A 23739-nucleotide genomic window follows, 5' to 3' on the forward strand; every position below is an offset into this window, starting at 1 on the left:
GGAATAGCTAGAAGTAAATACCTGAAACCACCAAACTCCAACCCAGTAGCCTTGACTCTTGAAGATTATTGTATAACAGTGTAGCTTACAAGGGATGACAGTGTGACTGTGAAAACCTTGTGGATCACACTCCCTTTATCCAGTGTATAGATGGATAAGTAGAAAAATGGGAAAAAAACTAAATGAAAAATAGGGTGGGATGGGGGAGATGATTCGGATGTTGTTTTTACTTTTATTTTTTATTCTGATTCTGATTCTTTCTGGTGTAAGGAAAATGTTCAAAAATAGATTGGGGTGATGAATGCTCAACTGTATGATGGTACTGTGAGCAATTGATTGTACACCACAGATGATTGTATGGTATGTGAGTATATCTCAATAAAACTGAATTAAAAAAAAAAAAAGACTACAAACAAGGTATGTGGGTCTAAGGATCCATATCATCCTCATTTGTGAAAATGGAATTTGGACTGAGTTTTGCTAAGGCTGCTTCTAGGCCAGCCACAGAATCCTTACAAATTCCTCCATTAAGACCAGCTGGTTTCCCACACAGGGCCTTTGCACGTGCCTCTGCTCAGTGACTCTCCTGGGTAACTTCATGTGCCGGCTCTTCTCCTCACTGGCTTGCCTCAAATGCCAGCTCTTTAGAGTTAATTGTCCCCGACCATCAAAGCTAGTAGCACTCCCTCCCCAAGTTTAACCCATCTTATTTCCACCATCATGTTTGTCAGTATCTGTATCTGAAGTTTCCTCATTTATTTCTTGAATATTATCTGCCTGCCTCCCCCCAGTACACACACATACATACACACACACCAAGTAATGGAAGCACAGCAAGAGCAGGAGATTTGTCATGCAAGATGCTTTGGTGTTCCAGACATAGTTATTAAATAAATGAATGAATGATTTTTCTGTGAATAATCTGGGATGAATATCTATTTTTGGCTTCTGCATTAAGGGTGAGGGTCTCATTGCAGTGTATGAGCATGCTTTCTCCAAACTGCTGATTTTATAACACAGGGCTGGTTCATAAAAGTGATTCATTGTCTTCTCAGTTCCTTAACCTCCCCCATACCAAGGTCTACTCTCAGCACTGAAAGTCCTGCATTCTAGGAAACCCTTCAGTCCCAGGCAAACTGAATCGGTTGGTCACCCTATCAAGGCTTCAGAAATTAGGAATCCCTGAAGCTAATGTCCCTGCCTTTGTCTCTTGGGGATGTTGGCCCTTTCTCCCTGTCACTCTCTCCTGACTCTGCAGACCACAATTCTTACTTGCAGTCCCAACAGCCAGGCACTGGAAAATCTCTTTCAACCTAGGCTTATATGCATACAACCTTCATGAAAGAAAGAAACGTCTGGCCTTTATTTGAAAAAGGATTTGGTTAAAAGTTTCCAAAAGATTTATTGGCTTCCCTTAAACAAATGCAGCTAATAATTTTTTTAAAAATGAAAGCAACCTAAATGTCCAACAATTAAGGACCAGTTTAATGAACTAGAATATGTCTACTCAGTAGAATATTGTGCAGTTATTAAAAACAATAGGGGATATATGTAGACACATTGGAACTATATATAATATAATGCTACTTTTTAAAAATGATGTTTATGCTATGGTTAAAACCGTGAAAAGTCTATAGACATATTCTCTAGTACTAAAAATGTACACCATATAATGGACACCATTCTATTGAGGAAATAGAATTGTTAGGGAATTTTGTTTTCACATTTTAGTAATGTTGTTATGGGATGGTTTATGGAATAAGTGATCCTTATGTAGCTTTAAATAAGGTTAATCTTCTTAAACAGTAGGAGTGGCGATGGTCCTGCAGGTGGCATGGCATTAGCATTCTTCAGGTAAGCGTTAGTTCTTTTGAGCAGTAGGCAACTGGCAACTCAGCAAAGGATCTAGAAGCCCCAGGTACCATATTGCCAGTCAGCCCAGTTCAGCCACATATGAGGATGTCTTGGTTTCCCCATTCTGCCTTGCCATTCCACTGGTTCTCTACCCTCAGACTTGATGACTCCTTTAAATTGCTGATCCTCCTGCAATTCTGATTTCCATACTGGTAATCCCTAGGGAATGTTCTCACAGCTAATGAGGATTAGGAAAAAAAACAAAACAAAACTCGGAGCTTTTTTTTAATTACTTTATTTATCAAATAAAAAAACAAAAAACACTTCCAAACAAACCAAAGCAGAGCAATGGGAAAAATAAACACAGAACTTTTATATTCACCTTTAAAACAGCCCAAGCAAATTTTAAGTCAATTTCTGGTTAATAAACTAGAGTATGAACAGGGCAGAATATGTGATAAGTGGTAATTATTGTGCCTCCAAAGTCTTTGGGAAATAGCAGTTTACCTGCTTCAACTCTTTCTGCAGCCCATGTTTAAATTGATATGATATTAGAAGTGAAAAGAGCCTTAGAGATTATTTTTCAAGGGACAGTTCACCACCATTCTCAAGTATCACTATTCCCTGTGAGTAATGGCTCATCTCAATCTTCACCAACACACCTTCTCAAAAAGATATCTAACAATGGCATGCATCTTCAATGCACCTGTCACTTCTTTCAGAGAAAGAGACACTCCTTTGCATGGACTCTTCTTGAGACAGTCCTGACTGCTGCTTCAGGCACTTCCTCCTGCAGTCTCCTACGTGCTAGGGATTTCCTTTGCTAATGCTCTCTTCTCTACCCTTATACCATACCCTGACTGCCTCATTTGACCACCTACTCCTCACTCCCAAGCTAAATCCTTCCGGGTAATTGCACCTCCAGCTTCCAGGAAATCTTCACCCTCCTGTCTCTCTCAGGTGTTAAGTGCACCTCCTCTGAGTGACTGGGGCTGCGGTAATCGCTCCTTTACTAGTCTATCTTCCCCAGAAGATTGTGTGCTCCTTAAGGGTAAGCTCCATGTCCTTTTCCATTCCTTACCATGGTGCCTGGCCAGAAGGAAGCATACTTTAAAGTTATTATATGAATGCTGCATTTCAAGAGAAGGCTGAATTGCCTATTTTTAGTGATTTAAAATCAGAGGCCATGGTGGGGCAGTGTGTGGTGACAGCAAGCAAGTCATTGGGACTAGAACTTAAGAAAGAGCTTTATTTCATTTACTTATTTATTTTTCTAGCACTTTATTATGAACTTTTTCAAACATCCAAAAAAGTTGAAGAGCTTCATTTCCCAAGATCACATTTCTTCCTACTCCTAACAGAGCCAAATGGTCTCAAAATTCTCCAACTACTGCATGGGAGTAGTGAACTTGAAACCTCTGATTGCTCAAGGTAAAGGATTGGACAATAGTATGATCTGTTTTGACGTTTTGGTCACTTTATTAGTGTAATTATACCTGCTCTCACACAGTCCTTCCTGCGAGGTAGCATTTGACTGTTTGAAAAGGTTTTTTCATGGACTACCTCATTTTGAGACTCACAACAACCCTATAAAGTAGGAAGAGAATGTTTTGTAACCATTTTACAGCTGGGGCAATGGTGATTCAGGGAGGTTGGCCTGCCCATCCAGTTAACATGGATTGGACCTGGGACTTGACTCCAGTTGTCTTCACACAGTTTCTCATTGCAGTAGACTGAGAAGAATTATACATTCTATTTTGCCATGACTCACTTGGTCAATGTGTTGGGAGTTGTAGTCTACAACGTCCACGTTGTACACGGTTTCCAACAGTTGCTGGTGACACACACTCATAACCCAAAGTGAAACCAAAGTGAGAACAATGGTCCTTGAGGAGAATAGCAATCCAATCAGCATAATATGGTAGAATGAGCCAGTGAAAATAACTCATGTTTTCTTGAGACACAGGGAGTGAGAGCAGGTGAGTTAAGTGAGAAGCCACTTTTCCTCCTCTATTTAGGAGAGAAGTTGTCATTGCACAGTGAAATAAATGCCTGCCTATTTTATTTATTCTTTTCATGTAGCTAAATCTATCAGTTTCCATGGTGCCCCGTGTTCACCATGGAAACTCTGACAAGCTCGCTATGCTTTAGAGGGGAAAAAGCACACCAAAAATCTGAGATGGGATAAATGCATTCCTTTTAAAACTGTGTTCTTTTGAGTGGGAAGCCTTGATGGATAGCAAATCATAATGATCTCAATTTTCCAGCTCTTAAGTAAGAGCACAGATTTGCATAACCATCAAAGAAACTCTCTTGGTCCCCCCCAAATTACTTTATCTGTGCAGTAGTAGTTATGCCTGTGAGTATCTTACTTCTGCATTTACTGGCTGTTTTGGTTTCTCAGCTGTTAAAACAAATACCTTGTAATGGTTGGCTTAAACAACGAGAATTTATTGGCTCACAGTTTTGAGGATAGAAATCCAAAATGAAGGCCTACAAAATATCATCAAGGTGTTGTGCTTTCTCCCCGAAGACTATGGCCTCTCTGGGCTTCTCTGGGTTCTGTGACGTCTAGCTTCTTCCTTTGACTTCTTCTCTTTGTGTCTGAATTTCATTCTACTTATAAAGGACTCCAATAGTAGGATTAAGACAAATCCTGAATGAGATGGGCACACCTTCTTAACTGAAGTAACCTCATCACAAGGTCCTACTTATAATGGGTTCACATCCACAGAAATGGATTGGATTTAAGAACATATTTTTGGGGGTACACACAGCTTCAAACCACCACACCATGTACTACACATCAAAGTTTTAAAGAAAAGAATATAATAAAAGGCACTTAAGAATGAAGCTGAAGTGACACATTGATAACAAGCATTACTTGCTTTATTACATTTACTCTATTACACTTAAGTAGTTACCTTTTTTGTTAAATTGATATAGATTCATTTTTAAAAATTTGAACATTAAAAACATAGCTATCTCAATACCTAGATACAGCATCGCCATTACCATCCTTGCAGTTTTCTTAGAAAAGTTAAAATAGAGAAAAGACGAAAGATAACAGACATCCTAGAGGATTGCAGCAGGGAAAAATAAATCAGAGAAAAGAAACCTCTACTTCATGGAACAGCAATTAAACTTGGGGAAATTGGAGGAAAGACATACCTTTTACATGAATCTTAACTATGAAAGGGAAACTTCAAAAGCAGAGGATCGAGTTGCAACTTAAATTGGGTATCATGCCAGCTAGGTGCAAGGGGTTATTTTTCTTGGGTTGAAGGAAGTCTTTCAGTACCATGCAAGCAGCTATCTCTGAAACCTACTTAAACTATTGGTCTCTGGAATAAGGTAGCACCTTAGCAGAGATCAATTTATGGCACTTTCTAGCCATGATGGCCAGCTCAAAGCAAATACCCTTGTCTTGGTGTAGGATTTATCTAGATTATAAAGATATCGTACTTTTAATATCAGGAGATAAGCAGTAGATAGAATCAGTATCTCTGGGTTTCTAACCCAGCCCAGCCACTAGTTAATGATACAGGGGAAAGTCATTCCACTTTTTCAGATCTTGGTTCCTTTGTCTGCAAGATGAGTGATTGCATTCCTTTACTGGTTCCATACTTCTTCACTCCCAAGGACTCATTTTATTATTTCTCCTGCCTAGGCCTTATGTTTTGAAACCTTTTTATCTATCAAGGGGACTAGTACAAGACATATAATAGAAATTTGTTGAATGAATGGATTTCCTCGTTTTTCATTAAAGACTAAAATAACTGCCAATTCAAGCTTCTGATCAATACAAACTGTCTAGTATTATCAAACGGAGTTAACTAATTCAAACCAAAAGCAGATCTAACATTTTACTTAGCTATGCAATCTACCTTGAGTTGGGCAATTTCTGTTAGGCTTTGTGCAATGCTAAAAAAGAAACAAACAAAACAAAAACAGTAGCTTAAGGAATACAGCATTGAATTTGTTGATTAATCTTCTTAAGCACCTTGGGATTCCAGGTTGAGAAATATGCAGCTAAGGTAGTTAAACCACTGACATGATTTCATACATTTTGGAGAGCTAGTTGTCAATCTTTCTACCTTGAACTAGAAGTGTTTACATGTACCTCACATGTTGTATTGACAACTAAGGCATAGAGGATGAAATAAATTCTATTTAGGTGCTAATTCTTGAGACGGTGGAGATGGGTTGGTTTTACTCAGGGATATCAATAATACCCAGCTCAAAGCCTTGAGCAGGAAGTGGTTCCAGAATTGAAAAAATGTTTGCCTCAACTAATGGCGCATGACAATCAACATGCTGAAAGCTGCAGCACACATTCAGAGTCCATGCTTCCGGAAGTCATGCCAAATGTGGGCTCTATCCTAACAGAAAGCTAAATGTTATGACCATTATAAAAGCTAAACAACTAGTGCCCCTTAGACAAGTCTGAATTTCATGTAGAAAGTGAAAATCAAATGAAATTCAAGCTAAATGACCAAAAAAAAAAAAAAAAATGAAAATATGATTTTTTAAAGAAAAAAAGTTATGAGGAATTCTCACAGTACTATTATAATATATAAAATTAAAAATTATTTGGAAAAATATTAATAAATGTCAAAACTTACTTCCTTTGTATATATTTATAAAGGGGTGATTTTAATACCATGTATAAATGAAGAAATTTACCATTTGTAGAAGACTCTTCCATATGACATGCAAAAGCCACTAATTACATTTACGACAAAAATCTAGTTCTAGTAGTGGGGAAATATTCTACAAGGAGTGATTTTATTGTTGTGTTTTAAGATTTGGTTGGTGTTTTCAGAATTCCTTGTGCAATGGCACATAATAAGTACTCAGTAAATATTAAATAAATTAATGTTACATAATATTCAATAAAGCCCCAATTCAGAATCTCATTTTTTCCTCTGGAGCATTAGTGAAACGGAGTGCATGTAATTTGGGTTTGAGGAATATGTAACTAAGAACTATGCATTGGAAATGATAGAAAAACAGCCCAAACTCCTTGAGGCAAATGGGAATATAGTATCTCAAAGAACCAAAACCCATGGTCTCACTAGCTTCTGGCTCAGCTTGGTTACCACAGTCAATGTCTATAGAACACACTTTCTCTTTCTCTCTCATTCTCTCTTTCTCTCTCTCCCCCCTCATGGTCACAGGAAAGTGGCAATAGCTCTAGCCTTCCTAATCTCTCAAATTCAAGTCCAGGGAAAAAAGCAAGGATCCTTTCCCAAGAGTTCAGGGCTGGGAGAGGACCTCATCACTTTGTTTGCCCTTATTGGGTGAGATGCCCTGCTCTGAAACAATCTCTGTGGCCAGGGCAATGTGAAATGTGATCCCTTAACTGGGGTCACATGCTTTACCCCTCAAATAAGGAGGTACACAACCTGAAGCCCAGTAGATCAGAGTGGGGAAAAGGGTGGTTTCCCAGATAAATTGACATAAAGTGTCCAGAGAAGGTTAATGGATGCTGGGCAGCAAAACATCAGATGTTTATTAGAGTGAGGGACAAAGGTTTCTTTATGCAAAGTTAATAACTTAACTCACTGGAATGATAAGCGCAGACATAATTAGAAATATAACCAGCTTAAATATTAATAAAGTATGATAGAATAGGTAGTGTAAATGAAGTAGTTATATTGTAATATGTGCTTCTTTCACTCAAAAAAACTTGTTTTATGCCTACTGTGAGTAAGATAATGTGCTGTGTATTGCGGCTGATATAAAAATGAGCATGATATGGTCTCTGCCCTTATACCAAGAATCACAAGTGGAAATGAACGCTTTCTTTTAACTTTAGTGCAAAGTTGAACAACTCTTTTAACTTTGATTTACAGGCTTCTCTCTCCTTAGAGACGTTTTTTGTTGTTATTGTTGTTGTTTCTTTTTAGGATTTGCTTTTTTATTATTATTATTATAAAAGGAAAAGAACACAACTCTTCAGAAATGTTAAAGGAGTATCTTGCACTCATGGAAAGACACCAGAATACAAAATTACAATTGTGTGACTCCAGGCCTTTCCTATCTCCTATCTCCTCGAAGAGCAGAGATGGGAAGACAGTTGAAGCCAACAAGCAATTCTATAAAACAGAAAGACTCAGAAACTCTACAAATAAGATTAAAATCTAAACCTGTTTTGCTTTAAAATTTTTTAATATATCAAAAGGCCTGCTTTAGTGATATGCTACTCCCACCAGAAAATAACCCCAATACCCCCTTGTCAGGAAAATAAAGCTTATGTTGACCAGCCAGCTCATCTTGCTGAACCCCTATGTGTACAAGTACATGTGTGTCTTTCAAACCAGAGCCACCAGGCTCACGTGACTGCTACTGCTAGTAATCTGTATCTACCTGTTACCGGACCAATTCCCACTCCCTTTGGAAGGATGGGCAGGCAGGGCACAATGAAGCTCCCCAAGTGGTAGGGAGGGAATAATGGCCTCAAGTAGCCAACTTTTCAAGCAATGCCTCTTCCACCCCCACTTAAAAGGAGATCCTTATTTCTAACCAGACTACTTGCAACAAATTTGCTTCCTGGTGATTAAAATGGTTTTCTCCTTTAGAAAAACACACATATCCACACACCCATATATATAATCTTTTTGTTTTTTGTTTTCACATTTAAATATAAAAATGCTACTCTGCTTTGTGTTATAAATGGCGGACCAAGCAATAGGAACTTCTGCTTCTTAAGGTAGGGCTGTCCATCAGTTAACACTCTTCAGCCTAGGGCATTTAGCCTCAAGCAGAGGAAGCATAACAGCAAGAGATCAAGGGCATTTTTCTCCTCATCTCCCTAACCCTTCCTTCTCTAATAACTCCCACTTCAAAAAGAAAGTTGGTTGTAATCCTTTTTAAAAAATGGAGCTTCCCACCAAAAGTGGGGAAGGGTGTATTCTCAGCTAACTGCACAGTAAGTCAAGCTCCCCTCACCTTAGCTAACCTCACAGAAAAAGTACTGCTCTCCTTTCACAAACACAGATGCTGTCTGTCCAGACTGGACTATGCCTACTGACAAACACAGCTGATTGAATGGAAGCCGTGGTTATGTTCCCCCTGACTCCCCTTCCCACTAATGCACTACTTCCTCAGTCTTCCAAAGCTTCTGTGATAGGATAAAAAGGAGTGAGGTGGGTATGAAGAGATTAAGAACTTGACCCCTCTACCCAGGCCCAAAAAAGCAAGAGTTATTAACTGGGCATGAGGGAAAAAGAAGACCTTGATATTCTGCCCTTTGAGTTACAGTCAGTAGGACAATTGGGAGATAGGAAAAGTGGGAGTGGGGTGAAGAACTGGGAGGGGTTTGACAGCTGGAGGTCTAAGTCCACTTAGTTCTTGTACTGGAAGGGCTCATCGCCGGTCTCGTTGAGCAGACAGGTGCATATGAGGGCTTCTGTCACCCCAAGGGAGTCACAGTTGGCAGAGGGGCAGCAGTCTTCAATGTAACCCTTCTTCTCCTGGTCAACCATCTGGGGAATGCGGATGCTGGCACCATGGTTGGCTACACCAACAGAGAAACCATTGATGTTGGAGGTTTCGTTGAATCCAGTGAGGCACCAGGCGTTGTCGAGGCCCCCCTTGGGATCGTAGGCATGGATGTGGTACTGGTGCCGCTTGCTTAGTTTCTCGATGGACTCCTCAGTGTACTTCAGACCATTCTCTTCTCGCATGGCCTTGGTGTTGAAGTTGGTATGGCAGCCTGCACCGTTCCAGTTCCCAGGAATGAGACTGGGATCGAAGGTCGCTATCATGCCCAAGTCTTCACATACATGATGCAAGATGAAACGGGCCACCAGAGATGATTTTCCATGTCAGTGCCTTCACAGGATCCTATCTAGAATTCCCACTGGGCAGGCATGGCCTCAGCATTCATTCCCGCAATCTTGGTGCTGGTGTACAAGCAGGCCCGGTAGTGGGCCTCTACGATGTCTGCCATAGGCTCTGTCTGCTCCCACTACACGGTAATATGGGCCTTGGGACCCAGGGAAGCCGTTGGAAGGCCAGCCGAAGGGGTGTCCGTCTGTCCCCATCAGGGTATATTCCTGCTCCTTTCCAAACCAGGGGTGCTGGTTACTCACCATGTCCATTATCCATTTACAGGAGTACCTTAAATTGGTCTCTGCAGGCTTTTGGTTGTACTTGAAGACTTCACAGAACACCAGCTTGTTGGGGTCCTTGCAGAAAGGGTCCCGAAACATGGCAACATGAGTGAGATACATGTCACTGTTGGAACCTTCAGACTGAAAAATACTAGAGCCATCAAAATTCCACTCAGGCAGCTCTTCTACACTTGGGTTCACTGTCCAGGGTGTGGGTCTTACAGTGCAGTCCTTCTCCAGTGCACTGGAGATCCAGGTATACATGGGCTGGACTTTCTCAACCAGGGAAAGAGCCATGTATACCTGCTTGATGCCTTTGTTCAAGTGGGAACTTGCTGAGGTTGCCATGGTGGAAGGTGTTCTGTGCAACAAGCAGGACAGAGGGCAGGAAGGCCGCAAGAGCGAGGTGAGAGGAGGCACGGTGTGCAGGTCAGATGCCCAACTCTTCTCTCATTCTCTGCTCTAGGGGATGTTTTTGATCAACACTATTGGAGTGGTAGAGTCCAGTAGTGCAACTAAACATCCTACAATGCACAAGACAACTCCCCGCAACAAAATTATCCAGTCCAAAATGTCAGTAGTGCTGAGGTTGAGAAAACTTTTGTTTGGGGTAAGATCCTTCAGCTACAGGATCCTAAATGTTCAGTGATCTTTAACTACAGAAGCATCATAAAGTCTTAGAGAATGATGGAATTGAAAAGGATCTTAAAGTTCTAAACAATCTTAAATTTTACTCTGTGCCTGTGCCAGTTTGAATGTATTATGTCTCCCAGAGAAAGCCATATTCTTTGATGCAATCATGTGGGGCAGACATATTAGTGGGGATTAAGTTGGAATGTTTGGATTAGGTTGTTTGCATGGAAATGCACCCCACCCAACTGTAGGTGATAACTCTGATGAGATAATTTCTATGGAAGCGTGGCCCCACCCATTCAGGGTGGGCCTTGATCAGTGGAGCCATATAAATGAGCTGACAAATAGAGGGAACTCAGTGCAGCTGTGAGTGACATTTTGAAGAGCAACTGAGAGTGACATTTTGGAGAGAAACTGAAGCCTAGAGAGGAACGTCCTGGGAGAAAGCCATTTTTGAAACCAGAACTCCAGAGCAGATGCCAGCCATGTGCCTTCCCAGCTAACAGAGGTTTTCCAGAGCCATTGGCCATCTTCCAGTGAAGGTACCTGATTGTTGATGCATTACCGTGGACATTTTATGGCCTTAAGACTGTAACTATGTAACCAAATAAACCCCCTTTATAAAAGCCAGTCCATTTCTGGTGTTTTGCATTCTGGCAGCATTAGCAAACCAGAACACCCCCAAACAACAAAATCATTTCTTTTATATCATTCTTGGAAGTTAATTGCTATAAACTTTCAGGAGCAGAGGACTCATTTCTTTGAACAATGGATATTTCCTTTGTTAGTTTTAATATTAATATCGTATACTATATTGAGCTGAAAGTTGCATTTCAAAATGTCACCCAATTTGTCCTAGTTTGCTCTTTTGAGCAAGAAAGAATAAATCAGCACTATCCCCCAAAAGTTAACCTTCCAGTATTGGATAATTGTGGTGATTTCCCTAAGTCTTTTTTTTTTCCCCCTTACCAGATCAATCATCCCCTGGTTCTTCAAGGCAATTAAGCAGAATAGAATGGAGAATACTTGAAAATATGGGATGTGAACCACTGGTGGAGTGTGAGGTAACTTTGGGTGGTTCAGGAGATGATTTTTGCTAGCTCACAGGCACCACATTAAATGACATGGAACTACAAATAATCACACAGTGAAAAAAATTCCCACTTCACTTCTTTTTTCAATTCTTCTAAAGTCAGAAAGAAAATATCAGTTGTGTACTAAAAGGTTTTTAACATCTCTATAACCTTTTTACTCTCCCTTTTTAGCAAAGGGGGAGAAGACCTCTGTGCTGGTTTGAATCTATTATGTACCCCAGGAAAACCATGTTCTTTTAATCCAATCTTGAGGGGGCAGACCTATTGTGGGAAGGACCTTTTGATTTGATTAGATTGTTTCCATGGAGATGTAACCCCACCCATTCAAGGTGGGTCTGAATTGTCTTTTACTGGCATCCTCTATGAGATGATAAAAGGCAGAGAGACATTTTGAAGAGACTCAGAGACATTTAGAGAGAAAATTCCCAGAGACATTTTGGAGACAGCCGTTGAAACCAGAACCAGGAGAGAAGCTAAGAGATGAAACCCAGAGTATGCCCTGGAGAAGCTAAGAGAGGACCTTAGAGAGAAACACCCTAGGAGAAACAAGCAAGGATGCACAGAAACTTAGAGAGAGAAGTGAAGACAGATGCCCAGAGATGTTTACGAGAAAGCAACAGAAACCAGAAGCTAACCTTGGAAGAGGCCCAGTAGATTCCGGTCATGCGCCTTCCCATGTGACACAGGAACCCCAGATGACATTGGCCTTTCTTCAGAGAAGGTATCATCCTATTGATGCCTTAACTGGGACATTCTCACAGCCTTACATCTGTAAATTTGTGAACTAATAAATCCCCTTTGTAAAAGCCAGTCCATTTCTGGTATACTGAATCTTGGCAGCTTAGCAAACTGGAACCACCTCAGAGTTAGAACCTTCTGTAAGCAACAGTATATAGCTGGGATCCAGTAATGTTATTTTATTTATATTTTATTTATTTATGTGGTTTCTCCTGTTTTGGGCACAGAGTGCTGATTCCCCTTTTATGGATTTGGTTTAGCTGCTTTTTCATTTATGGTTTTGTAAAAATTTTCTAGTTAATATAATTGAATTTAAGTTTTAAAAAGTGAGATGGTTAGAATACAGAACTCAGATGTGGCAAAATCCATGTAGGTGGTGAGTGGAATATCTGAAGTTTGGGAAATAATGGCAAAACCATGGTAATAGAATGAAGCAGAAGAATAGCTTGATCCTGATTCCACCACTTAATTAATTATTGGGTGATCTTGGGTGAGCTGGGAAGCCCTTTGAATCTCAGTTTCCTCATACTAACAAAGAGATTGTGGTAGTACCTATTTCACTGAGTTGTTGTGAGTGTAGCAAATAGTTAGCAGAAGCATAATAAATGTTGGTTCACCTCTTCTCCTCTGCTATTACATATGCTCTGTTCATTCCAACCCCCAGGTTTCTCCTTTCATTGTTATCCGGAATCCTGATGTAGAGGTGTGGATATGTGCTTCAAAATTACATACATCCAAGATAAAATCTCAGCTTCACTTCAAACAACTTAACCTCTGTACAGTGCAGCTTTCTTTAAAAGTGCCTCACAAGGGGAAATTTTAGGTGGTGTATATGTTACAAGAATGAAGTTTTTTTTTAAAGAAGTGTTTCACAGGAATGTTGTGAGATTTGAATGACAAAGTGTGTGTGGAATCACCTAGGACATAACCTGGTACACAGTAGGTACTTAATAAATGTTGTCTCTATTGCCTCACATGCCTTGGTCAATATCTCATTAAAAGAAAGACACCTGGAATTGTTGCAATATTTAAAGAAAGTACAACCAGTGCTGAATACACTGGAACTGTTATCTTCCTTGAACAGGACACTTCTATTTAAGCAGCCTAAGGTTACACTTGCTTCATTAGCAGCTGTGTCATTAACTGCTATTACTCTCAGTCCTACACAAATGTAATTGACTTCTTGAACCTAATCCAAGACTTTATATAATCCCTAATGATGATTACCTTATTAGTTTTTAATGAGTTAGCTCTTTTATGCCACTGGCATATTTGTTGTGTGCCTAACAAATCAATGTCCTAAGGCACTGTTAGAAAAGGCGTATAAGTCAGGGGCAAAGGACAATCATAAGTTTTTTTTTTTGTTTTTTTTTGTTTTTTTCTTTTTTAAAATTTTTATTGTGGTAATATATACACAACATAACATTTCCCATTTTAAAATCATAAGTTTTGATACGGAGATTCATCAGCTCTGAATTCCCCAAATTATATTATCACTTAAATCACATTTTTTCAATTCCCCATCAAAGATTTTATGATATATTGTCCAATGCCTTGTTGAAATCAAGATGTACTGCACTTCCGCTATCATTTTTATTGCTTCAAAATTGTGGTGGTTCATTTCATGTATCAGCTTGGCTAGGTTATGGTGTCCCGTGGTTTAGTCAAGTAAGCTCTGGCCTGATTGTTACTGTGAGGGTATTCCATAGGTGGATTTAAATCATTACTCAGTTGATTATATTCATGGCTGACTGCATGTATAATCAAGAAAGGAGATTGCCCTCAGCAATGAGTGAAAGTCTTAGAGTCAGAACTGAGGATTTCAGAAATCAGTAAGAAGAATTCCTGCCTCTACTTCAGCCAGCTGCTCCTGGGGAACTGAACTTCACTGGAATTTCCAACTTGCATCCTGCCCTGTGGAATTCAGACTTGCCAATTCCATCGTCTCAGAGTCACCTCCCATAAGAAATCTCTTAATGTTTACATACACACATACATATGTGTATCTATTTATATGTATACACATATACACATACACTCACATACACACACACCCATATATATATTCTGCCAGCTCTGGTTTTCTGGAGACCCATGACTAACACACATAGATTAACTTTAAATCATAGTATCAATATTAGCATTAATTTTTTGAGGAAATAATTACATTTGCAATCACAGCTTTCTCTCTTATAGAAGGGTTTAAATTTCACAGCTTCTCTAGACAGGATCTATGAAATTCCATGCCCACTATGAAGATGGCTGACAAGACTTTTAAAGTCAGTCAGATTAATGCTGATTGTACATAAAGGAATACCAAATGCTTTAACATTGTAGATATAAGGAGTCTTTCATTAAAATGTAAGATTTTATTATGAGTTTATTTTTATATGTTAGTGATATTTCTTTCTAAAGTGAGTTTATTATGAAAATGTTTGAAAGAAATGGTTTATAACAAATGTGGTAAATTGAATTCTGTACTCCAACAAATACATGTTCTTAATCTTATTATCGGCATTCTTGTGGTTGTGAGCTTCATATAAATAGGACCTTTTGAAGATGTTATTTTTAGTTAAGGTGTGGCCAGCTGAAGCAGGGCAGGCCTTAATCCAGATTACTGGAAGCCTTACAGGGAGAAGAAACCAGAAGACAGTGTCAAAGAAGGCAACGTGGGGGGGCAAGAAGCCAGAAGTCAGTGGAAACCAGAAGGGCAGCTAAAAAGAAGGGTGGGTCATCGCCATGCCTGATTCAAGCCAGGCAAGGATTCAAGCCAAGGAACCCATGGATTGCAGCAAGTCAGCACTAGAACACTACTGACCCCACAAGCCTTCTAGTCTCCAAAGCCATGACACAAATTCCCATTGTTTAAGCCAATGCATTGTAGGGTATTTGTCATAGCAGCCTGGGAAACTAAGACAAAAATGGTATCTTTTTTCCTCAAATTGTAAAATTTATTAATTCTTTGAAAAAACTATAGTACTCATTTATTTCATTATGGTATCCCTTTCACTAATAGAGGGACATACAAACATTGTGCCCACTCTCCTCAGAGGTAAAGATAGTAGGGCAAAAGGATTATGAGCCTGGGATTCAAAATCAGACAAAACTGGATTTGAATCCTGGATCTGCCTCATGACTTTGAGACGTTAAGCGTGCAACTTCATCTGCTTGACTCTCACATTCACAAAATGGGAACCCAAAACCCACTCTCAGTTTCACTATTAGAATTATATGAAATAATATACATGTAATTTTGAGCACAGTCATTGGAATGTAGAAGGTGCTCAATATATTATCACTATTACAATTATTTAACCCTTTGATTATTTTCTTGATTGAAATAGAAAACACAAAGGGAAAAAAAGTAAACCAGGATGTACAGGACCATACCTTTCTTGGGTAAAAATGTATTTATTCCAAAGAGGATGTAAATATGGGTCAATCCTTGGATCTTTGACAATTAGTTCAAGGCTCTTTCCACAAGCCTATGCCACCTTTTATTTGAGCAAGCTGTTTCAACCAAACACTGGGGCTTATCCCTATTTGCCAAGCCCATTCTCCTTCTCAACTCCCTCCACTTGTTCTCTTATTTATTTTCCTTCTCCTCATCATACTCGTGGTTTTCACCCCTTTGACAAGAAGTAAGTAGAGAGTCTGATAGTTCTTATATACTAAATGAGAAATACAGAGAGAGTTCAGTGTGTAACCTTAAGGACCAGATTGTGAAACAGGGAAACTTGATGATAGCGTACTCCCATGATAGCTCAATTTCCAGTATAATGGGATAGGGGAATGACTTCAATTCTCACAGCAAGCTCAGCCAATTCACATCTTTATTCTTGTACTGAAGCAATCCTGCATTATACAGAGTGGCTATTTTCAACCCCATTCATAGAGTTATGGCGGTGTTTTATTATGAAATTGTAATAAAACATAATGAAATTTCTAGCATCGTTTGAGGGAATGTTTCTAGGATGCCAGTGAGTGTAAGAAGAAATGAGGGAATTTCCCAAACTCTCCTCAGTTTGTAACCAGAGTGAATATATATTCTGCCCATGGAAAATCAGGATGATAGAAAGCAGAGGAGTTTAAAAACAAATGCCTAGGGAGTATTGCCACATGGGCTATGGTCATTTGGCTAATCTAAAAGCAAGCATTTGCAACTTGCTGTTCTCAATGAACAAGTGCAATTAATGTCTGTTTCAGTTTTCTTCTTGCTAAAACAAATACCATGCAATGGGTTGGCCTAAACAATGGGAATTTATTGGCTCACAGTTCCAGGCTAGGAGAAGCCCAAAACTGAGGCATCAGTAAGGCTATGCTTTCTTCCTGAAGACTGTGGCATCCTGGGGCTGGCTACAGCAAACCTTGGTCCTTGGCTTTTCTGTCAGTGGCAGTGCACATGGTGACAGCATCTTCTCCTTTCTCTTCCAGGTCCCATTGACTTTCAACATCTTGCTTCCCAGGCTTTGTCTTTCTCTTTGACTATCCCTACAAGGCCTTAAGTAATAGGGTTAAGACTCATCCTGATTCAGCTGCGCCACATTTTAACTGAAGTAACCTCATCAAAACGTCCTGTTTACAAGAGTTCACACCCACATAGTTCCAAACTACCTCAGTTATCTAAACTATACAAATTGCTGGTTTTTTACATAGGAAAGAATCCGTGTAAAATAGCTGATATGCTGGAATCTGCAAATCAAACTGGAGCCAGAAAAAGGAAGTTCAGAGATTGCCTCCTAAGCAAAAATTACTTCTTGTTATTAGAAAATAGTTCAGAAATTAATGATCATGCAGGGGCACCCAGCTGCTTTCTATTCTTCCACTGTTCCACTTTCTCCTTGGAAATGGGGGGACCCTCTTTATAAGCAGATACAAGTATTCACTGCATAACGGGATCACTTAAGTCAGAGCTACAGGTAAGGACTGCTCAGCCTGGTTCAGGGATAGTCTTCTGACTGGGTTTGGGGTTGGGGCTGGGACTGTATTTGGTGAGGAGGCTCCAGAAAATATAACTGCCTGGGGTCCAGCAGAGTTCTCATTTGGCTGGGGCTTTTTCAGTGTTTCCAGACTACTGGATTCCTGTGGGGCACTCTTAGGGTACTATTCTTGACACTAATCTGTATCCTTGGGACTGATTCAGAAATTTTCTAATGATATATCAATAATAAAAAATAGGCTGGAATTGCCGCTCTTATTTCCTTTCAAAATTGGACAAGGGAGAAGAAATGCCAAGCATATTCTTTCCACCCCCACTCCCACCCTCATTGCCTAACAGCAGCCCTACCTCGTCCTTGGTGATCAGGGTCAGTTACCCCTGCCAAGGCAATGATTCTTCTTGTCTACTCTTCTCTTGGTAGGAGGAGCTCTAGGTGCCCAGGAGGCAGCTAAAGCTTATGGTTTTTTCCTGGTGTTTCCTGGTGGAAGGGTCCTCCCTTTGGGAACTAGGATCTCTAAATCCATGAAGCCCAGAGTTGCAAGGACAGGAAGCACAAATTCTCTAAGAGGGCTGGTAGGAGTGCTGGCAAGTGAAATCACTCCTGCTTTCACCCCTTGGCTTCCAGAGACATGTATTCTACCTATTAGGAACACAGCACCAAATAAAGGCCTTTGATTTAAAATAAATACTGAATTCTGAAAGACTTAATAAATTATTATAAATTTGTGTCTCTAAATTGGCCCTTCAGCCATGTCTCCATAAGGCCTTTCCATTGCTCTATCATCCATCAGCTTCTGGGTGATGCGGTATATGATTCCGCCTGTGGATCCCATGGTCATGAGCTCATACCTGCAACTGTTTTCTGTTAAGGTAATAAATTTGATTTGATGTGCTATTATGTGGGATCCTGTGCCAGTGGATCAAATATGGATAGTGTATTTGCTGAGGCCCTAATGACAGGAAAACAAGGCTATATTCACACTGTGTGCCTATTTCTGTCAAAATGAATCACTGCTTCCTTTCAGGGAGAAGGGAATCCACTGTGGTCAACTGTGAGCTGGATGGTCCTCCAAGCGATGTATTGAGGGATCATTGAGGCTCAGTGTTGGTCTTTGCTGCTGACAGTTAGGGCATTCACCTCCAAAAGGAGCTAGATCAGCCTCAGGAAGTGGAAGCCATGCTCTTGGGCCCACATAAATGGCTTCCATCCCTACCACTGTGGCCAATCAATCATGCTCCATTGTGCTGGTACTGGGGTGGGTAATGACAGAGGTGATGCTGTCTTGGGGTTGATAACATGTGATATGAAAGAAGAATTTTACACTTCTTCATCTCACCATGTGGTCATCCATGTGCCTCTACCTCAGACTTCCTTGTCTCTGATCTTCCAGTCTTTCTTCCTCCAATGAAGTTGAGCAAGTTGTTCGCACTTTTAAAAAAAAAAACTTTTTATTGTACTAACATGTAGACAACTCAAAATTTCCCAATTTAACTGCTTTTAAATATACAATTCAGTCTATTAATTACATTCACAATATTGTGTTACCATCACCAACACTGATTACCACAACTTTTTCATTACCTCAAATAGAAACTGCACCTATTAAGCAATAACTCCCCTTTTCCCCTACCCACTGGTCCTGGTAACTTGAAATCTTGTCTCTCTCTCTCTGAAATTTGCATATTTTGGGTATTTCATATAAGCAAGATCATTTGTCTTTTTGTGTCTAGCTGATTTCACTCAGCAAGTCTTCAAGATTCATCCATGTTGTAGCATGCATCAGAACTTCATTCCTTTTGATAGTTGAATAATATTCCATTGTGTGCATATATAACATGGTCCATACAGATTCTAACCTCAGCCACTTCTCTTTCCATACAAAGTCATAACCAGGTGCATTGACCTAAGCTCTGCCCTTTGGGAAGATTTTCCCTCACTGCAGTCTTTCAAAGTCATCCCTGATTGGGCTGTAATGTAGCTGCTGTTCATTTTTCAGCTGACACTCATATGCAGGACCAACCCAGATGTAAACCATGCTTGGTCTTTTACTTCTACTATCACCTAGTCATAAGGGATTCTCCATGCAGCCATCGGTGTGAGCTGTAGGTTATGACCATGGTTATGACTGGGATGGGCAGTAAGGATGGCAGGAGAAAGACTGGAAACCTCTGGGTGTTTGCCCAGTCTCCTTTATCTGGGGCTTGGAACATTTCCCCACATCCTTTGCCCAATAAAACTCTACTTACTCTTCACAGCATGAACCCTCTCCCCACCTCTCTGCTTGGTTGAGTACCCTGCCTTATTAATCCCGTTACCCTTTAGTCACCTCCATCACATCATACCACCCCTAATCATCTGGTCACATATATGTCTGTCTCACTATACCAATAGTTTTTAACCTCAGCTTTACATTTGAAAGTGGAGTTTGGGCATTCATATATTTTAAAAACTCTTTGGTGATTCTAAACTGCAGCCAGAGTTGAGAATCACTACACTATACTGCACAGTTCCTCCAGGACACACATCTCCTATAACTTGCCTTTTATCTCCAGCAACAACACATGATAGATGCTCAAGAAATGACAATGAATTAGTGAGTGAATGGAAATTCCAGAATGCCATGATGAGGAGTTTGGACTCAAAGTGTAGAGACAATTTTAGGGAAAACAATCAGCCAAGATAAGACCTTTATACCAAAAACAGGCAGGGTGATGACTCAGCACCTTCCTGTTCGACTGAATCTCTCTTCTATTGGACTGCAACTTCTTGAGGTCTGGGATCTTGTATTATTCATCCTTGCATCCTCTGCAATAGGCCCAGTGTATATGTCAGCACAGGGGCTTAAATGTTGAATGAAACAAAATGAAATTCCTACAGTCTCAAAAGGTATTCATTAACCACTGTCTCCAGGTCTTATTTTCATCATCCTCCAATTACTCTCTTTTCCACTCATATACTTGATGATAACAACAACAGTGTGTTTTGTGTTTTACAAGGTGGATATAGTTAGAGTGATAGTTCAAAAATCTACAAAAAAGCCTGGAGTAAACCCTAGGAAAACTGCAGAATTGGAGCTGTCCATCGTGTCCCTTTTCTGCACCCTCTAGCCTTTCTGACATGTCTCTACCAGGGTCCACCTGCCCTCTACCAATTCCTCATTATCAAAAAGTACCCCTTCCCCCACTCCCTCTCACTCAAACCAAAATTTCCTGGCTTTTTAAGGTACATATCATTTGGGTGACAAGAGAAAAGTAATCTGTGCCTAGTTGTGTGAAAATAACTGAGAGTTAAGAAAAGTGAATTTGGATTTTGCCTCTTCCACCAACCAGTTGTGTGAGTTTTGGCCAGACGCTGAGACCCTCTAGGACTCAGTGAAGTATATTTGTGAAAACTTATCTAAAGTTAAAGAGTTGGAGTGGGCAGTTTCTGAAGTTCTTCATAATCATTTTTTTGTAAACAAACAGTGGACTTCACCAAAATATTATTCATTTAATTGCACTAAGTGTGAGTATTACATGGGCTTAAACCTCCTAGGAATACCAGGTTTTTAAAAATCAGCTCTTATCTACAGAAATAAACCATTAAATGACTTTGGAGATGTCTATTTGGGGTGGGGCCTTTCCTGTTTGTGTGTTTGTTTATTTTAAATAATTAACTTTATTTTTAGAGCAGTTTTAGGTTTACAGAAAAATTGCACAGAAAGTACAGAAAATGCCCATATGTCCCCACCACACATTTTGCATTGGTGTGATATATTTGCCACAATTGATGAACCAATACTGTTACATTATTATGAACTAAAGTCTGTGATTTCCAATAGGGTTCATTGTTGTGCAGTTCTACAGGTTTTGATAAATGTGTACCCTCAGGTAGCCACGATTGAAATATCATACAGAATAGTTCCACTGCCCTAAAAGGTATGCCCTGTGTCCCACCTATTTATCCCACCCACACACACACCCTGAATCATATTCACATACCATACAATCCCACCTAAGTGTACAATCAATGACTTTTAGTATAATCACAGAGTTGTGCATTCATTACCACGATCAATTTTAGAACATTTTCATTACTCAAAAAAGAAACACCTCAAACCCCTTAGCAGTCACCTCACAATCCTGCTATCCATCACCAGCCTGTATAACCACTTATCAAATTCTGTCTCTATAGATTTATTTATATTTACATTTTATACAAATGGAAACATACAGCAGATAGTGGTCTCCAGCAAACTGCTCCCCGCAGCCCAAATGAGATCATGTATCTTTAAACCTCAACTGGCTCCATCCATTGGATGCAGGGTTGAAACAATGATCACAGTGGATCCTGTCTGAGGTGGGCTAAAACTGCAGCTCGGAGCAGATACCCAGTGATCCAAATTTGCTGATCAAAAGCCACGATCAGTGCTCTGCCATGCCCTTCCCCATTCTTGGGGAAGAGGGCTTCCATGTCCCTTTGTCAGTTTGGATGTATTGAGTCCTCCACAAAAGCCATGTTTTTTCATGTAATCTTGTGGGGGCAGATTTATTAGTGTTTTGATTAGGGTGGAAACTTTTGATTGAGTGTTTCCATGGAGATGTGACTCACCCAACTGTGGGTAATATTTTTGATTAGATTGTTTCTGTTGAGGTGTGGCCCCACCCATTCAGGGTGGGTCTTGATTAGTTCACTGGAGTATTTAAGAGAGAAACTAAGAGTTGACACAGACCCATATGCTTGCTGATGCCTAGAGATGCTTGGAGATGCAGACAGAAGGACATTTGGAGATGCTAAGCCAAGAGAGACAAGCCCAGAGACATTTTGGAGGAAGCCATTTTGAAACACAACCTGGGAGCAAAGGACCAGCAGATGATAGCCACATACCTTCCCAGCTGACAGAGGTGTTCTGGATGCCATTGACTGTTCTTCAGTGAAGGTATTCTCTTGTTGATGCCTTAGTTTGGACACTTTTATGGCCTTAGGACTAAATTTATAACTTAATAAATCCCCTTTGTAAAAGCCAATACGTTTCTGGTATTTTGCGTAACGGCAGCATTAGCAAACTGGAACAGATTTTGGTACCAGAGAAGTGGGGTGCTCCTGAGTTTGCAAATACCAAACATGTTGGAACAGCTTTATAAATGGATAAGGGGAATATTCTGGAAGAATTGTGAGGAGCTTGATAGAAAAGGCCTATTGAAGAGACTGTTGGTAGAAGTATGGACTTTAGAAATATTTCTGATGAGGCCTTACAGAGAAATGATGAATGTGTCATTGCAAACTGGAAAGAAGGTGTTCCTTGTTTTAAAGTGGCAGAGAATTTGGCAAAATTAAGTCCTAATGTCAAATGGAAGGCAGAGTTTGAAAGCGATGAGCTGGGATACTTAGCTGAAGAGATCTCCAAATCAAATGTGGAAAATGCAGCCTGGCTTCTCCTGGCAGCTTATAGTAAAATGTGAGAGGAATGAGAAAAGGTGAGAACTGAACTTTTAGGTACAAAGAAACCAGAAATTGATGGTCTGGAAAATTCTGGGCTTCCAGAAAGTAAAAACCCAGAGGCTATAGCCCCATGTGAGAATTTAATGAAACATGGAACCAGCCAGCCATTTCTGGAGATGGAGTTATCCAGAAAGGATTTGTGGAAAGTCCTATTGTCTGACAGTTTTGATCCTTGTATGCTGCATGCCAAGCCAACAAATTTTTGCAAGATCTGTATAAAGAGAACCACTGCCCATCTGGACTAAAAGGGACAGAACAGGGACAGATTGAAGGAAAAATTTCTTCAGAGAAGTCAGAAATGTGGAAACCAAGTTCTGAAACCAAGAAATCTTGGGCAAGGAGAGCAGAGCAACCCCTGTATGTGGAAAGGGTGAGTTTGGGCCAGAGGCAGAGGCAGGCCTTCTGCTTCAATGCTCAGGAAGAGTGCTATCACCCCAGGCCTCAGAGATTGGGGAGATCCTGGCCACCACCCCACTGTTCTGAATGACTTGAGCATGTGCCCCAGAGATGGAAGAGAGTCGGTGCTATCACGATATTTGAGGAGGGTGGGGCCAAGAAGAAGGTAGTCTCCCCAGTGCGTGATATGATGGAGCACTCACCCAACATTTGGAGAGAAAAAGGCTTCTGCATAAGCCTTTGGAAAGGGTAGGACTGCCACTCTCTCAAGCCCCGAGGCTAAAATGTCATTTGATAAATGATTCTCAGACTTTGAAATCTAAGGAAGTTTGCCCTGTGGGTTTTAGGAACTGTTTCAGGCCTTTGAAACCTGTTCTCCTTTCAATTTCTTCCTACGGCAATGGGAGTGTTTATCCTGTGAGTGTCCCTCCTTTGTGTACTGGAAGCAGATAACTTGTTCTGAGTTTCCCAAGTCAACAGCCA

General features: G+C 40.2%; 1 protein-coding gene and 1 pseudogene across 1 annotated transcript in view; one reads left to right on the forward strand and one right to left on the reverse strand.

Annotated features, from left to right (window-relative positions):
- Nucleotides 1-9203: 9203 nt before the first annotated feature.
- On the reverse strand, nt 9204-10322 carry LOC119505242 (annotated as a pseudogene).
- C10H9orf57 (chromosome 10 C9orf57 homolog) overlaps nt 10321-23739 on the forward strand; it is a 73571-nt gene continuing 60152 nt past the window's right edge. Inside the window, exon 1 of the mRNA XM_037850749.1 lies at nt 10321-10403. Coding sequence (XP_037706677.1) covers nt 10321-10403 — 83 coding nt within the window. The remainder of the gene's footprint in view (nt 10404-23739) is intronic.

Source organism: Choloepus didactylus, chromosome 10 (assembly GCF_015220235.1).
Source record: "Choloepus didactylus isolate mChoDid1 chromosome 10, mChoDid1.pri, whole genome shotgun sequence".
Taxonomy (NCBI): domain Eukaryota; kingdom Metazoa; phylum Chordata; class Mammalia; order Pilosa; family Megalonychidae; genus Choloepus; species Choloepus didactylus.